A 19055-nucleotide genomic window follows, 5' to 3' on the forward strand; every position below is an offset into this window, starting at 1 on the left:
ATTTTTCGCCCCTAAGGGCCCGGATGTTCTGCCAAAGGCCTACTCACCCGTTGAGTATCTACAAAAGTAGATTAGGCTCGAATCCACTAAGAATCACAAAGAATCGATACAAAAATGTATGAAGAAACTGTCGTTTCTTCAATAACAGATTTCTATCGCCTCTCTTTAACATAACACTTAGTTTCTACAATCTCACAGATCATATACCATATACAACCCTAACATCACTTAGATTAGAGATTGCTTTCAAAAATTACAAGAACAAGACGAGTTTAGAAAACCCTCAGAGAGAAGACGAAGAAAACCCTAAAACCATTCACTCAGATTAGAGTGAAAATGAAAAGGCACGATGCCTTTTAATAGACCACCAAAAACAACAATCCAATGATCACAAAGGTGCCAGGTGTATGGTCCACAGGACTTACAATTTGAAAAGAAAACGCGTTTATGAACAACGCCTTTTATTTCCCAAAAACGATTCAACCCGGCCAGGCCCAATGTTTCTCAAGTTGGGCCAACCAAGAATAGGGAGGCAGCCCAATCAACGATAACAATTAACAAATCATACAAGAATACATCTATCATGTACAATGGCAAAACTCTCATGTGTGAATTTTGATACGCAAATTAATTCTCCGTTCTTTTTGAAGTGGAATCTTTTATTATTTATATAAGAAAAATAAATATTTGATTTGATATAAACTTCACTCCAACGTTATCCAACATGAACCTATACTACTCCACGCCCACTGGCCACTATGCATACAACTAAGCTCCTTTTGTCGGAAAAAAATGTAAGGGTATATTACAAAATTATAACTAGAATACAAATAAAGAGATTAACATTCAAATCTAATTATGGTCATTTCAAACATATATGCATAATAGGAATTAATTAGAGTTTTATGAGTAATCACTTAAGAATAAGCTGCAAGAAAATTAAAATTTAACACTACCTTCCTGTCTTCATCTGCAGCATCAGTGCTAGCTATTAAGCTACAACAAAAAATGCCACCAAAATGTAGGGAAAAAATTGCGGAAAATAAAGTCCAGCCAATGGGTTGAATTCTAAAAACCAAGCACTTCCAAGAACTTTATGCTCCATAATCTCCTCTTCATATACAAATCAATGGTGTGAGATTCTCTACAACTTTTTATTATGAAAATGATTTCAATGGCTAATTTGGTAATCCATTTAGAGATTTTAAAATTTCTTGAGTCACCGTTGTAATTGCAGTATAAAATCTTCACTCAGATTTCTCTTCCTTTATAGGTAGGATTTCTTAATTAACTTTACAATTTTCGGACTAATTAATAAAAATTTTATTTTCTTTTTTAACATTTGGTTTGATTACTCTAATTCTTCATTGACTATAATATTATAAGTTTGAGGTTTCTAACAAATACAAGATTATATATATGTTAATTTGGTAATCCATTTAGAGATTTTAAAATTTCTTGAGTCACCGTTGTAATTGCAGTATAAAATCTTCACTCAGATTTCTCTTCCTTTATAGGTAGGATTTCTTAATTAACTTTACAATTTTCGGACTAATTAATAAAAATTTTATTTTCTTTTTTAACATTTGGTTTGATTACTCTAATTCTTCATTGACTATAATATTATAAGTTTGAGGTTTCTAACAAATACAAGATTATATATATGCCTTCTTCATCGTCCTCACCTCCATTTTAACATTTATGAACTCTCATACAGATACAGCCCAATATGGCGAGTATATGAAGAAAAGGGCTAAAGATGCTTAGAAGGATTCTTTTGCGTAATCCCGGCTCACGGATCAATTTAATGAAAAAGTTAGAGAGTAACTTATTACATTATTTATGAAGATTTTAGTTAAGTCACTTTTTCTATAAATGATTTTTAGTTAAATTATCTTATCTAAAAATTTGAGTTATCTTCGACATGCCATCTTATGTCCAAAAAACGACTTGCCAGTTGCAAGACTTTTTATATGACTTGCCACAAGAGTTGGTCAAAGAACCTTTGTCCTTTCTGAAATCTAAGGGAAACGAATTTATTTATTTAATGTGGCTGCAATATTTTTGTTTCTGAATTTTCAAGTAAAACTATTGAGATTAAGGCTTGGATCGTAAATTAAGTACTTGTATGGTAAAGTTTTTCTTTGCTAAAAGTCGATCAAACTTTATTCTTAAACACACATTTCATTTGACTTACAACTTTTATCCCCATTTTAACATCATCGCAAGGGCTGTAATTTTCCTTGAAAATATTATATTCTTGTTCAAATTTTCTGACGTAATAAATTTTTTGTGGTTTTTTCCTCTCATGTATGTAGGGCATTGATACATGTAAATCTCACTAGGAGGCACCTACAGGAAGGTGACTGCAAGGCAACAAATCGCATTGACAGATGCTGGAGTTGCAAACCTAACTGGGCTAGAAACAGAAAAATACTAGAAGATTGCTACAAAGGTTTTGGCCGCCACACAACAGGTGGGAGAGACAGGCTTTATGATGTTGTAAACCATCCTTCAGAAGACGATATGCAGAACCCAAAACCTGCTACCCTTTGGCATGAAGTGATTCGAAATATGTCATTATGGATCATCTTTAAACACAGTATGATTAGCAGACTACAACAAGAACTCATTTTCAATAGACAAGACCATTGATGGTAGAGGAGTAGAAGTTCATATTGCTAATGGGGAGGGAATTACTCTCCACTATGTGAAGGATATAACAATCCACAAAGTTAAATTTCGTTATGTTGTGCCTCATCTGGTGGCATGATCAGGGATTCTGCCGATCATTTTGGGGTTTGGATGAGAAGTGATGGAGATGGAATTTCCGTATTTGGAGGTAGCAATATTTGGATTGACCATGCTTCTTTGTCTAAATGTACCGATGGCCTCATTGGTGTTGTCGTGGCTTCAACAGCTATTACTATCTCTACCTGCACATTCAATAATCATAATGATGTACGTTTTACTTAAAATATGTTTTTTTTTAGCTAATAAAAAGTAAAAGTATCACTTATTTTAACAATAGGGGCGGGTATAGGTGGGGTATACTTGATTGTCCTCTCCTTAAACTCGACCTCGAGACTTTATCTTTTCTGGGCCGTTTAGTATGACTTTTGAAAAGTTAAAAGAGTTTTTGAGATCCAAAAACTGCTTTTACACCCATTTGACTTATTTTGTTAAAAGCAATTTTTGTAGTTAAAAGAGTTTTTAGAGGATACTTGTTCACATGGCTTTCTCTAAAAGCAATTTCAGAACGAAAAAGTGCTTTTAAATATTAGACCCTTGTTTGGTACTCATTTTTTTTAAAATGAATTTTTCTCTCTCATTTTTTCAACCACACATTCTTCATTAAAATAATATTACACATAAATAAAAAACTTTTCCTTATTTTTCAACCATACATTTCACATCAATTTACTATTCCAAAATGCATTTTTACATATAAATGGCCGCCAAACACCCTCTAGTTTTCAAACAAAATTAATGGTAACTTCTTCAAAAAGTTATTCTACAAGAAGTAAAAGTAAAAGTTATGCCAAACGGATCCTTATTTTATGTTAAACAATGTCAACAAAAGCTTAATTTTCTCTTGTACATCGTACATGACTTCTCATTTTCTTGTTCTTTCAAAGGAGAATGTTTTCTATAGGCCTGTTCGGTAATGATTATGAGAATTTATTAATGGTTGTTGCATATTTTGAGGCGGATCTAGGATTCACTAAAATTGCCTTGAGGAGCAAGAAAATAAATAATAAATAGAAGTCCCTAGAATTTCTTGATGAGCAAGCACAAGTAATAATTAAAAATTAAAAAATCAACCCCCAGGGCACATCTCCAAGTGGTAAAAAGGGAGGGTGGAGAAATCCAATTTTGCTTGAGGCTGCTGCGTCAAGAGTTCGAATCCTGAAATATGGATTTGGCTTTTGGGTAAGTGCAAGTGTACAAGCAGCCTTCCACCCTGTACCCTTGGAAGCATAACCTGCGATTTACCTCCCTCACGATACTCCAGGGCAGGGGCGGTGGAGGACCCTTAAGGTTAGGGTTCAACCTTTTAAAAATTAAAAAATTAGAATTTTCTAGAATGTCTTGAGAAATAAGTAATAAAATGATGAAAAAATTAGAATATTCTAGAATAGTTTCTATTATCATTTTGTGTGTATAAATAGGGGCTACCACCTTCAAAATGTTGTAACACAAAAATTCAAAAGAGCATTCAACCTCTTACATTGTAAATCAAAAGCCACTTTGTAAAACTTCAATAAAACTACTTTCTTTCTCCTTCAACTATCTTGTTCAATTAAATTACTCCTATCATTTCCATATCACATAAAATATACTTACTCACTTCTATCTAAACTCATTCACTTCAATTCAAGATAAAAACCATTAGAATTGATTTTTTGACTATTAGAAAAAAAGTGGGTTCTATCTGTGAGTGAAAAAGTAAAAAACGACGGCTGAAATAGTGAAATAAGGATAAAAAAAATTAACTTTTTGGGGGTGAAAAATCAAAAATTAAAACCAAACAGGGGCTACATAGGGTGCAGGAAATGCTGTTAGGGACAAATGATGAACACAGTAGAGATGTAATAATGCAAACTCCGGTCGCATTGAAAAGGTTTGATTCAAAGGATGCTGAGGCCTCAATGGGGGTTCTTCCAAGTCGTCAATAATGACAATTCTCAACGGCAAATGTACGCCATTGGCGGTAGCTCCCATCCAATAATTATAAGACAAGGCAACCGATTCAAGGCCTCAAATCACCCTCTCACCAAGCAGAATAAATTTACACATTATGTAGAATATTATCTATCACTATGCCCTGATTTAATTCAACTAAAAAGTTGGTAAAAATTTAAGTCAAAATTAACAATTAATTTTAACCACGTATTTCATGAACCCCACAACTTTTCAATCTCATTTTTTATTAACTTTTATCAAAATCTACTAAAAATTTGATTTTTATCTAAACCAAACAACGGCTATAAACTAAACATGCACAACACATACTACGGCATGCAAATTCACAAACTGTCATAAATTACTCTAATCTTTTTGGTTGTATGAAATACATAGGTGACAAAGTGGGAAAACGCTAGGGAGAGTTAGTGGATATTGGTGGCAATGGAGATCGAGATTACAAATGGAGCCTACTTTGTTGAGTCAAGGCCCCCAATTAAGCACACAATAACGTATCTATTGAATTTTAAGCATAACAAGAAATTCAGGCCGGGTTCATGTGCTGGCAGGCTCACGCGCTACGCCGGTGCACTCAAGAGCCAGGTTGGCGAACCCTGCTAAAATTATTTCATTTATCTTGGATGTCTTTATGCAGTACTGTAACTTCTGTCAATATTATAAAACAAGAATGGTAGAGGAAGATGAAGAGGAGAAAAAAGTAAACTTTTAAAAATCCTCTATTGCTTACATTTTTTTTTAGGGAGATGCTATATGTACCAAATTATTTACCAAATGGATGACCGAATTGACAAGTGTTGCACCCTTATTGGAGTGGACAGATGCCCCTCCAATAGGGGGGCACCACTTGTCAATTCGATCAAAAATTAGGTAAGACATTTGGTACAAATAAATTAATTCTTTTTTTTTATCCCCTTTTGATTTATGCTGCAATGTAGTATCACACTGGAAATTCTGGAATAATTAGGTCAACAGGTTTCCTAGAGTGAACTAAACAATACCCTGAATAAAATCAAGAAAGAAGAAGAGTAACTTTTATTAGTCATGTTCAATGTTCGAGAATGTTGTAACATGCCTATAATTATAAAATCCAATTCTATTAATGTAGAAATGAATCTTATGTTATCAATTGAACTAATTCAGTTTTGAAGATTAGTAAACATACCTAATTGTGGTTACATAAGTTATAGGTCATTGTTATTAATTGTTTTAGTTGGATTATTCGAAGAAATTAATTATAATCAAAAGGCTCAATATTTTCACAAAGTATAATGCATTTTAATACATGAAATGTTCAAAACCTTACATATTATCGCATTTTTCGCATTCTTATTCTCCATTTAACATAAATTGTTCCTTCTTACGCTCTCCCTCTCTCTTAAAAAATTTCCTTAAGATATACTCATTTGTCCATTGTTTTTAAAATAAGCAAAACAAATAATAATGCAAAAATACGATTAAATTATTAATCCTCATTTTAAAGTATGTTAACAATATTTTTGGATGAAAATCATATTTAAGGGCAAGATTTTTTGATCACTGAAATGTTAAAATAAGAATGTGATGAAAAAGTTAAGAATATAAATGTGATAATGACCTGTAATGTAATTAAGATATGGTTTATTTATAAAAATGTAGTGTGAAGGTAATCGCCCTTATGAAAATCGTATAGAAGAATAGTAACAAATATTATTTTGCTAAAATGACAAATTGGTCCAGGTTTAGAAGTTATTCTCCTTAGAGAAAAGAAAAGATTGAAAATGAAGAAGAAAATTAAGGTAGATAAAATTTACTCATCAAGATATATGAAAATCAGATAAAAAATCGTAAGCATCTCCAATTTAGAAACCAATATATTACTTTTCAACTTAAAAATGCTTCAAAATAATGAATACTAAACTTATTGTTGGACCCGGAAGGGATTGTAGTGAATGAGATTAATGATGCAATATGAAGTAATGAAGATCGAATGAAAAACAAGATTTAAAAATAAAGAAATTAACAAAGAGAGTTAATCGAAGAAGCATGATGTTTTATTAATCGACAATATGAAGAGAAATACAATAATTCAGCAATTCTTACTCTTAACAAAATTGAAGTAGAAGACAACAATTTATAGGTACATGACATAATATAAAGATGAAAATAATATAGAATAAGAAAATAATATATTTCCATAAAAAATCACGGAAAATATAAGAAAACAAATTTTTCCACATGAAAATAAGAAAACAATTTATTTTCAAAAAAATCTACCATAATTTGGGTCACAAAACCAACAATCTCCACATTGATCTAAATTCTGGTGTAACGAACGAAACTCCAAGATTTCAAATCTATTTGCATCAAAGTAGCCAATCTTCTTAACATAGTAACCAAAACTCTCCAAGTCAAACCATCGTCCTCTATAAGGCATCCACAAGCGATACATAAACCCAAATCCTAGGTTTTCAAAATTCCACCAAGGAATTATTGTTGAACAAACAAGGCCGAAGCACCCTATAGCAGAAACCATACAACATACTGGATCAGAAGACCCATTGCTACACTGTCGCCTTCAACATCCTCAAAAGCATCCCAAACATTATTGACACCACGGTATTTACGCTCCATGAGTCCAACCCTAGCAAATGAATGCAGTGTATCTGTTGAAATTGTGGCAAAGCAAATCACTAATGCTCCCTTGAGCAATGTCCTGAACTGACCTAAAGCCTGTTATAAGAGGGACTATACCAAACTAAATATCCACCAGGGTACTAAACTTGTCCAAATGTCTCTTAACTGGTTCCGTGCTTCCCTGCAAGACAACTGAGACTTCTTCCGTCCTTCCAATACAACCCGGACACCTATTCGGACCTTCAAAAAATCACCTCTACTATAGAATTCATTACCTTTTGCATCTAGAGTACTAAGTGAGACGAGATTCCTTTTCAGGTCTAGAACATGTTAAACTTGATCAATTGTCCTGGCTGTCCCATCTCGTAACCTTAATTTGACTCGATCGATTCCATCAACATGACAAGACTGGTTGTTTTCCATTATAATTCCACCTTGCTTGACAGCCTTATATGTTTGAAAGAAATTTTGATTGGAACACATATGATGCCAACATGCCAAATCAAGAATCCACTCCTCCAATATATTACTTTTCAACTAAAAAAATGCTTCAATTTAGAAATCAATATATTACTTTTCAACTAAAAAAATGCTTCAAAATAATGAATACTAAACTTATTGTTGTACCCGGAAGGGATTGTAGTGAATGAGATTAATGATGCGATATGAAGTAATGAAGATCGCAATGAAAAACAATATTTAAAAATAAAGAAATTAACAAAGAGAGTTAATTGCAGAAGCACGACGTTTTATTAATCGACAATATGGAGAGAAATACAAGAACTCAGCAATTCTTATTTTTAACAAAATTGAAGTAGAAGACCACAATTTATATGTTCATGGCATAGCATAAAGATGGAAATAATATAGAATAAGAAAATAATATATTTCCATAAAAATCACGGGAATTATGAAGAACAAAATTTCCCACATGAAAATAAGAAAACAATTTATCTCCAAAAAAATCTACCATAATTTTGGTTATAAACCCAACAATCTCCACATTGACCTAAATTCTGGTGTAACGAATGAAACTCCAAGATTTCAAATCTATTTGCATCAAAATAGCCAATCTTCTTAACATAGTAACCAAAACTCTCCAAACCAAGCCGTCGTCCTCTGTAAGGAATCCACAAGCGACACCTAAACCCAAATCCTAGGTTCTCAAAATTCCACCAAGGAATTACTGTTGAACAAACAGGGTCGAAGCACCCTATAGCAGAAACCATACAACATGATGGATCAGAAGACCTATTGCTAGACTGTCGCCTTCAACTTCCTCAAAAACATCCCAAACATTATTGACACCACAATACTTACGCTCCATGAGTCCAACCCAGAAAATGAATGCAGTGTATCTGTTGAAATTGTGGCAAAGTTAATCCATCACGATACTAAACTTGTCCAGATATCTCTTAACTGGTTCTGTGCTTCCCTGCAAGACAACTGAGACTTTTTCTGTCCCTCCAATATAACCAGGACACCCATTTGAACCTTCAAAACTTCACCTCTACTATAGAATTCATAACCTTTTGCATCTAGAGTACTAAGTGAGACGAGATTCCTTTTCAGGTCTAGAACATGTCAAACCTGATCAATTGTCCTGACTGTCCCATCCCGCAACCTTAATCTGACTCGATCGATTCCATCAACACGACAAGACTAGTTGTTTCTCATCACAACTCTACCTTGCTTGATGGCCTTATATATCTGAAAGAAATTTTGATTGGAACACATATGATGCCAACATGCCAAATCGAGAATCCACTCTTCGTCAGGCCTAGATTCCATGTCAAATAGCACGGTTAACATCACATCTCCGCCATCTGAAAAATCCTCAACTGCATTTATTTTGTCTGAAGTTAAAGGTTGCGCTCCACAATTTTCAACTAAATCACCTTTAGCCTCCAACTTATCACAATCCTTCCGAATATGTCCATTACGTTTGTAGTGGAAGTAAAATAAATTGCTGTTATTCTTCGATCTGTCCCTCTATCGACCACCATGAGATATAAGAGCTTCCTCATCGCTCGATGTAGCTCCAACCAAATGCTTCAACTTCTCATTTGAGTGTAAAGTATCATAGACGTCGTCTATGGTCAAAGTATCCCGACTATACAAAATGGTGTTCCGAAACATAAGAGCCAGATAGCGAACATAACAGGATCAAGACAAAATCCTCTTCATCGTACTTAACCTCTAATGTTTCCAAATCTATGACAATTTCCTTAAACATGACAATATGGTTTTCCAACAACTCTCCTTCTGCTATGCGATGGGAATGCAGCTCTACTTTAGAGCCAGTTTACTGGTAAGACTCTTGATCATATATAACTGCTCTAGTTTCAACCACAAAGCAGCTACTATTTTTCCCTTCAAGATATCCTGTAGAATATTGTTGGATAGATGAAGATGAATTAACGACAAAGTCTTTCGATACTTCTGTTGTTCAATTAGTTGGCATCTTCTCAAAATCCAGCAACACATCATCCAAATTCAACTGTACCAAAATAGCTCTCATCTTTACTTGCCACAAAGAAAACCTTGTATTGTGATCCAGTTGCAGAATATCATACTTCAAAGCAGCCATTTTGAAAAACCTCAACCAATTTAAAACAAGAATTAAGCTCTAATACCACTTGTTGGTCCCGAAAGTGATTGTAGTGAATGAGATTAATGACGCGATATGAATTAATGAAGATCTTAACGATAAACAAGATTTAAAAGTAAAGAAATTAACAAAGAAAGTTAATCGTAGAAGCATGAAGTTTTATTAATAGACATATGGAGAGAAATACAAGAACTCAGTAATTATTGCTTTTTACAAAACTGAAAGAAAAGACCACTATTTATAGGTACGTGACATAGCATAAAGATGGAAGTAATGTGGAATAAGTAAATAATATATTTCCATCAAAATCATGTGAAATATAAGGAAACAAATTTTTCCACATGAAAATAAGGAAACAATTTATTTCCAAAAAAATCCATCCTAATTTGAGTCACAAATCCAACACTTATTGGTGGTCATATAATAATATAATTTTAATTGAGTCACTAAACTTTTTTCTTTCCAATTAATTTTCCATCTTCATGTTGATCGTCATATCGTCATGTTGTTAGGATTTCATGGACACATTAGATTGTTTTGTTAATTTCACTAACGAGAATGCGTAGAGGGAGTCATGGCATTCCAACAAATTATAAATTTAGGGACCAATTGAGATAGGGGATTTATATTAAATTATAATGTGTCTCATAACCAAGATTTCTTTTTTAAATGTTTTTTGGGGGTAGTGGGTAGGGATGTGGTAGATGTTGGGCAATTTCAATTATTGCAAGAATAAATTTACCAATTCAAGCAATCAACTAGAATCATTAACTGTGTAAATAAATAATCCAAGCAAAAAATAAGAAAATGCAACATCAAATTTTTTGCGTGGAAAAAACCCTCTAGTGTAGAGGGAAAAAACCCATGGGGCAACTCCAGCCAAAAATCTACTATAATAATTAATATAGATAACTATATTCAAGTTTATGTCCTAAAACTTGAATTTTCCACAAATTGGAATACCACAATTATTAATCTCTAAGACAATAAATGATCTCCCCACAAATCAACAATTTGATTAACCTTGCGAGAACCCACTTTGAATACTACACCTATGAAGTACCCAAAATACAATTTAGAGAAAATCCCAATTTGTATTATGTAGAGAAGAAAAATAATCTGTGTGAATCCACACCCCAAATTAAAAGAAATACTTTTTCTAGCAATCCCAACTTTCTTCCACAGCAACCGTGTTTATTTTCTTCTCTTCCAGCCTCTCTCTTCTCGCTCGTGTTTTGTGTATATATATATATATATAAACCTAGCAGCCACCCTTTTTTGACCTTTGAATGTTGCAGTCACAATTTTTCTCTCTCTTAGCAGCCTTTTTGTTTTTATTTTCTCTCACACAATTTGAAAGCCACAGATTCTCTCTCTCCCTCCCCCTCCTGCAGCCATCTATTTTTGGGAATATGTATATATGTATATGTTCGATCTAATTAAATAATATATTGGCTTGGGCCAATCGTCATCATGGGTTGACCAAGTTAGCCCATATAACAATCTTCCCTTCCAGCCCACTGAGGAAAGAGATTATGCTCTAGCAAATTAGCTAGAATCCATGTCGGCCAATTTGGCATAAAGGACAAGATTTTTTCTGGTCACAATCTTTGTCATCATATCAGCTAGATTTTTCTCAATTTGAATCTTCTCTAACAATATTAATTGTTCTGCCACTACTTGTCGCAACCAATGATATCTCAAATCAATGTGCTTCGTCCAAGAATGATAAGTAGCATTCTTGCTCAAGTCTAATGCACTCTGACTATCGCAATTATGTACATACACATCTTGCTTCAAACCCAAATCTTGGAGAAATCGTTTCATCCAAAGCATCTCTTTCGTTGTCTCAGTTGTTGCAATATACTCAGCCTCAGTTGTAGATAAGGCAACACACTTTTGTAATTTTGACTACCATGAGACAGCTCCCCCTGCAAAAGTAATCAAATATCCTGAAGTTGATTTTCTACCATCAAGATCACCAGCCATATCTGCATCTGTAAAGTCCTTCAAACTTGATTTTGAACCTCCAAATGTCAAGCACATCTTAGAAGTACCTCTCAAGTATCTAAAGATCCATTTCACTATCTCCTAATGACCTTTATCGGGATTAAAAAAAAACTTGCTGACTATCCCAACTGCATGAGCAATGTCTGGCTATGTACAAAGCATGGCATACATCAAACTCCCAACCACAGAGGAGTAAGGAATCTTTGTCATTCTTTCTTTATCTTCCTCGTTAGATGGACAAGTCACCTTACTTAATTTGAAGTGACTACCAAGTGGTGTCCCAACAGGTTTAGCATTATTCATGTTAAACCTTTCTAGCACTCTCCCTACATATTTCTCCCGTGATAACCATAACTTTCTGGCTTTCCTATCACGGTGAATATGCATTCCCAAAATTTTCCTTACTGGTCCAAGATCCTTCATGTCAAACGACTTGAACAGATATACTTTCAAACTGCGAATTAATTGAACATCCCGTCCCACTATCTACATATCATCGACATGTAGCAAAAGGATGATAAAGTTACTACCATGAAATTATCTGACATTGCAAACCATATGCTCTTTTTCTCTTACTTCAAATCTCTCTGACTGAATCATGTAGATTTCTTTCTCTAAATCACTATGGAAAAAGGCAGTCTTGACATCTAACTGCTCAAACTCAAGATCCAAACTAGCTATTAACCCAAAACTACTGGAATAGAAGTCATTTTGACAACGAGAGAGAATATCTTATCAAAGTCAACCCCTTTCTTCTGATCGAAGCCTTTTACCACTAATCAAGCTTTATACTTCACTAACTTTTCACCATCTTTTTTCAGCTTAAACACCTATTAATTTTTTAATGCCTTTTTACCTTTAGGAAGCTCTGCTAGCTCATAGTGTTATTAATCTGCAAAGAATTCATTTCTTCCTGCATAGCCTTCACCCAGCTTTGTTTGTCCTTATGAGATTCTACCTTCTGAAAACATTCTGGCCCCCTCTCATCAATTACCAACACATAATCTGATATTGGATACCTGGTTGATGGATGATGTTCCCTGGTAGATCTTTTGATCTAATATAATAGGTTGTCCCCCTTGCTCAGAATCCTCTAAATCATTCTCATCGATCCTTGCTGGCTCATCAGCATGACTGTCAACTTGTGTCTCTCTCCCTGAGTAATACTATCTGGAGGCAAAAAAGACAGGTGCAAGGTCAGTGACACCCTTAATAACATGTCTTTGATTCCCAGATTTCTCAACATCTGCCAATTTCTAATTTTCATGAAAAATCACATCTCTACTTCTGAATATTTCTTCTTTTCTGGATCCCATAATCGATAGTCAAATTCTACATCTCTGTAGCCAACAAAAATGCAAGAACTAGCTTTTAATCTAGTTTCAACCGTTGTTCTTTAGCCATATGTGCAAATACTTTACACCCAAAAACCTTCAAGTGAGAATAAGAAACATCTTTTCCTGTCCACAATTTTTCTGGAATCTCGAAATCTAAAGAAGCTGATGGAGACCTATTAATTAGGTAGCACGCTGTTTGAATTGCTTTACCCCTGAATGACTTAGGTCACCCAGCCATCCTTAATATGCTTCTGACCTTTTCTACAATGACACAGTTCATTCTCTCTACCACACCATTGTGCTGTGGAGTATCAGGCACTGTCTTTTCATGTCTAATACCGTGTTCTGAGCAGTAATTTTTAAACACTTTAGATGTTTATTCCCCTCCATTATCAGTTCGGAGACACTTCAAAAGCTTTCCACTTTCCCATTTCGCCATGGCATGGAATTTCTTGAAATATTGGAAAACTTGGTCATTTGATCTTAAAAAGAAATACCCATAACTTTCGTGAAGCATCATCAATAAAAGTAAGAAAATACTTATTACCACTTAAGGACTCCACCTCAATAGGACTACACAAGTCAGAATAAATCAAATTCTAAAACATTAGATTTTCTACTAGAGGATTTCTGAAAGGATACTTTATGCTGTTTACCAAATAAACAATAATCATAAGAATTTAATGATGTATCTTTGGTAAAAGAAATGAGAGACTTCTTTACCAAAATTTGTAATCCTTTCTCGCTTATTATGCCACAAGTCTGGTAAAGATTTACTTTCAGTTGCATTTACTGCTTCACTACACACTTTTACTTGTGTCTTGTAAAGTGTGCAACAAACCCTTCTTTTAGCAAATACCATTGACCCTTTTGTTAGTTTCCATCTTCCTCTACCAAAATAACTGTTATACTCTACTTCATCAAAGGCATGTGTAGATAGCAAATTTAGGCACATGTCAGGATCATGTCGCATATTCTTCAATGTCAACCTGCATCCAATATTTGTCTAAAGACAGTATCACCAATTTTCGCAATATTGGCAAAATTGTCATTACCCATCTTCACTCTGCCAAAGTTACCTGATTTGTATGAAGTGAAGAACTCCCGTCTTGGAGTAAGATGGTAAGAAGCTACTGAGACAATAACCCATTCAACAAATGAATCTACAACATGACAGCACTGTTTATCTTCAACAGGAAAAACTGCTACTACTACTTCTTCATCTGAAGTACTAGCTGCTGTGTTCAGATCAGTCTTCTTCTGATTTTTCTGCTCTTTCAATTCATTTTTCCAAGCCATGAAATGTTTCTTTATATGACCCTATTTATCACCATAAAAACATTTGACATTTCCTCTTGTCTTTGACTGACTTTAGAAATTACCACGTCTCTTAGGACCTCTACTTCTACTCATACCTCTGTTCTTTGTAATAAGAGTTTGTGCATGATTCTTACCCAAGTCTTTCTTTTGTATTTCTTCATTGAACAAGTTGTCTTTAACTAGGGTAAGTTCAAGCATACCATTCAGAGCAGAGTTACTAAGTGATACCATCAAAGTCTCCCAACTATCAGGCAATGCACTCAAAAGTAATAGTGCTTGCATCTCATCATCTAGCACTATTTTCATTGTGGTCAACTGATTTACCAAGCCTTGGAATTCACTCAAATGCTCAGCAAGTGATTTTCCTTCCTTTAGGTTCAGATTCACGAGCTTTCTAATAGCAAAAGTTTTATTTTGAGCGGTCTTTCTCTCATAGAGACTCTCCAAATTTTTCCAAAGACTATCTGCGTCCATCTCATGAGATATATGATGGAATACATTAATGTCAACCCACTGTCTAATATATCCTTCTATCAAAATCTCGCAAGCATACGGGTTCGTTGTACAAGTAATAATCGTGATGAGAGAGCTATTGTCTCATAGGGAATAAGGATTAATTCTAGTATATTTGACATATTTAAATTCATGTTTGTAACCGAAAGACGATTGATGAAAAACGAACTAATTTTTATAACTAAAATTTATGAAATCGATGAAAATTGATCTTAAAAAATCAAATGTGTGAACGTATTGGATTTCTGACGCCATTGATCAATATTTAATTCTAATTCTCAACTAATAATAATTATCTTAATTCATGCAATTGTGACGATCGATAATTTCACTTTTATTTATTATTCTTTTTCAAGATATAATAAACCTAAGGTTACCACGAGACAATCATATTCCTAGTCCGAATTCATATGACAAACATGCATTGACATTTAGGATTATCACATATGATCACATACGTCAAAAATATTATTCCTAAAATTTATTGTCTGTGTGTTCCAATAACAATGTTCTACCTACCATAAGTTTTTCAACACTACGAATAAGCAACTTATTGTTTTAATGGTGCGCAAACATTAAAACAATGTAAATAGGCATATTACTGAAATCACAACACAAGAATTAAAATAAAAACATGGATCTCAAATTAAAACTAAGAATTAAATAATTTTGTCATCCATCTAATACATGAAAAGCCTTAGTCTAGCATAATGTTGGAATTAAACATATAAAAGAGGAACGACGTCATCGAAATTTGACGGAACGTAATTAATTCTTCACTTTTTCTTGGCTCTTCACCGTGTATGTGTGTCTCTTCCCAAGCTGTCGGCAATTATATATGTCTCTCTTGAATTCCAGCAGTCCCTGTTGGTGTGTGCGTCAGTAAGAGTTTTTAGTGGCTGCAATTTTAATTCCTCTATAATTCCCCACCGACAATCCCTTTTGTAGCGTGTATATATACACATATAATTTCCTTCCAAACAGCTGCAATGTTTGACCCATAGAAACTTCAAATTTTCCCAAATTTCCAACTGGAATTCTGTGTTGTAATTGTGTATATATATCTATAATCAGCACTTGCAAAGTAGCAGCCCACCTTGTTTGACTCCAAAATGGAACCCCATTTTCTGTCTTTTATTCCAACAGTCGGTAATTGTCTCCCCTCTCCCTCCGTTGGCTGCCTTATTCAATGTATATATATGATAATTTCCCCAAGTTAGCCCGTTAGCCCTCTTTTCTTTTATTTTTTTCTCAGCCGCAAGTCACCAGTTTTTTTTTATAGGTTTTATTCTCCAATTCTCCTCTCTTTCTTTCACGTAATCTTGGCTGCCCCTTTCAATGGTTTTGTCTCCCTTGTGTATATAAAATCCCCAAAATTGGCTCCAATACAAGTCCTTGAAGGTTTTGTCTTCTGCCAACACGCTTGTTGCCACCAAATTCTTCGAAGTGCCCACTTTTCTATGATTTTCTCCAATTTCAAGTGAAAAGCCGCCTAAATTTTTTTTCAAGAAACTCCCAACTGCCTCCTTTCTTCCTCCTTTATAATTAATGCAAATTAGTCATTTTCTTCATTGTTTCCTCAATTTTGATCCTCCAACTATTATTCAAGTGAGCTTTGGTCCGTAAACTTCGATTTAATACCCAATTGATCATTTTCTTTTCCAATTACTTTAAAACGGGTCAAACACTGAAACTAACAAAAAATAATCCAAATTAAATAAAATTCAATAATTTAACAATATAAAAAGTTTAATAATATGGTCTAAATAAGCGCAAACATTGCACTTATCAAACACCCCCCAAACTAAGCCTTTGTTCGTCCTCGAACAAAACTATAACATAAATAATGACAAACACACAAACATGCAAAAATATTTGATTGGACCATTTAGCTTTTTACCTCAGGATTTGAAATCATGACATTAAATCTACAAACTGTTTCAAAGTGACAATACTAAACTAATGTCAACTTTTCCAATGCAAAATCGACGTATATATGTGTGAAGAACTAAATTGACATGAATGAATTCACAAATTGTTCCAATTCCCGACCCTATATGGTCAAATATATCATTTCACCTCTCGTAAGATTTACACACCCCTAAACTTATTCATTTTCACTCTTTTCTCAATGTGTGATCTAAGATTGAATTTTTCATTACCATCCTCACCCTCTCCAATTCAGGTGGACATAACTAGTTGCAAGTCAATACATTAATGAATAAGGATTCTCCAATTATTTAATTGCTTCGACCGTCAAGATTCAATTAGGTTAATTATCCTTCATCAAAAGTCAAATTTACTTGAATGAATGTTGGGACTTACAAGGCATTTAGTGCTTTTTTTTTCTTTTTTTTTTTCTTTTTACGCTCTATGTTAAGCTTTCTAGATGACCCATATAGCAGGTTTTAGGTCGATAATTCCCAAATCAGATGATTTTTTAGGGCACCAGTTCTTTAAATACACTTACAAGCTTAATAACCCGAGTAAAAAAGGCTTCGAAGAGAACAAATTTTTTAGGATAACTTCATCTCTGATTACTTTTTAAATAACCCCTGTAACGAACTTTAGGCCGACAACTCCCAAATCAGATAACTTTAGGACACCAGGTTTTAAGATACCCTTGCAGACTTAATTGCTCAAGTCATAAAATCTCTGAAGAGAAATTTTAAATTTCAAAATATATGCCTTGATTAGTGCAATGTCCCTTATCACACACCTATTCAAGCAAATTGACTTCCAGTTTAAGACTTTCACTCAATTTTATCTTGTTAATCTCAGATAATCCATACAAACTTTTTCACAGTATAAGATTGTTCGAGATAATTACTAGAAGTGAATTCTTTTCCCCCAAGTATGCATAGCGAAGATGAGTGGGCAGCTATTTGAGTTCAAGAGCTGGAGCTTGTTCTATAGATGCTAAAAGTGTTGTGGGTCTTTCACCGAGCTCTAATCGTGGTTGCTTGAAGAATGGTGGTATGACTGTCAAATAACGTGCATATTCTTCTGCTTCCTCATTTTCTGATGGTAAATACTGAGAATGCACTAAACACGCCTCAAGCGGATCTTGAGGGTGATCTTGTTTGAATGTCTTTGGCACCGCTTCTTTTATTACATCAATCTGCATGTAAGAATCCAATTCTCTTTGAAATCTAAAAGCTCTAAATATGTTAATTATCAGTTCTTCTTCATTTAACCTCAATATCAATTGACCCTTTTGTACATTTATCAGAGCTGTTCCCGTATCCAAAAATGGGTGACCCAATATGAGAGGGACGTCCCTATCTTCCTCCATATCCAGAATAATAAAGTCCGCTGAGAAGATAAACTTGTCGACCTTCACCAAAATATCTTCACAAATACTTCAAGGGTACTTGATTGACCTGTCAGCCACCTACGGTAAAACTGTAGCCGGTTTTGCTTCTCCCAAACCTAATTTTCGAAAAAGAGATAAAGACATTAAATTAATGCTAGCTCTTAAATCACACAATGCTTTATCTATATATAAATTACCAATGTTACAAGGAATAGTAAAACTCCCTGGATCTTTTAACTTCGGTGGTAACTTATGTTGGAGACTTGCGCTACACTCCTCAGTAAGCATGACAGTTTCATTATCCTCTAGCTTCCGCTTATTTGATAGAATATCTTTCATGAACTTGGCGTAACTAGGCATCTGAGCTAAAGCTTCAACAAATGGTATGTTAATGTGCAGCTTCTTGAACACATCTAAAAATTTCTGAAATTGCTTGTCGAGCTTATGTTTTTGCAATTTCTGTGGAAATGGGATCAGCGACACATATGCTTTGACAGGAGTTGCCTTCTTCTGTGGACTATCTGATGACTCAACTTAATTTTACTCTGTGGCTTTGTTTGATTTATCCACTTGCTCTTCGCCCATGGTAGGTGCCTTTTCTATGATAGTTGCTGGCCGCTTTACATAT

General features: G+C 34.2%; 1 protein-coding gene and 1 pseudogene across 1 annotated transcript; one reads left to right on the forward strand and one right to left on the reverse strand.

The window, feature by feature from the left end:
* The first annotated feature begins 407 nt into the window (after positions 1 to 407).
* Positions 408 to 5105, forward strand: LOC111381925 (annotated as a pseudogene).
* A 12887-nt stretch (positions 5106 to 17992) lies between these two features.
* Positions 17993 to 18787, reverse strand: LOC111381926. Its single transcript, XM_023005776.1, has 2 exons — positions 18625 to 18787; positions 17993 to 18462 (listed from the first exon to the last, which is right to left on the reverse strand). The coding sequence occupies exons 1-2, from the start codon at positions 18785 to 18787 to the stop codon at positions 17993 to 17995; spliced, it is 633 nt and encodes a 210-aa protein (XP_022861544.1).
* Between the last annotated feature and the right edge of the window lie 268 nt (positions 18788 to 19055).

The sequence above is a fragment of the Olea europaea genome, unplaced genomic scaffold, assembly GCF_002742605.1.
Source record: "Olea europaea var. sylvestris unplaced genomic scaffold, O_europaea_v1 scaffold2397, whole genome shotgun sequence".
Taxonomy (NCBI): Eukaryota; Viridiplantae; Streptophyta; class Magnoliopsida; order Lamiales; family Oleaceae; genus Olea; species Olea europaea.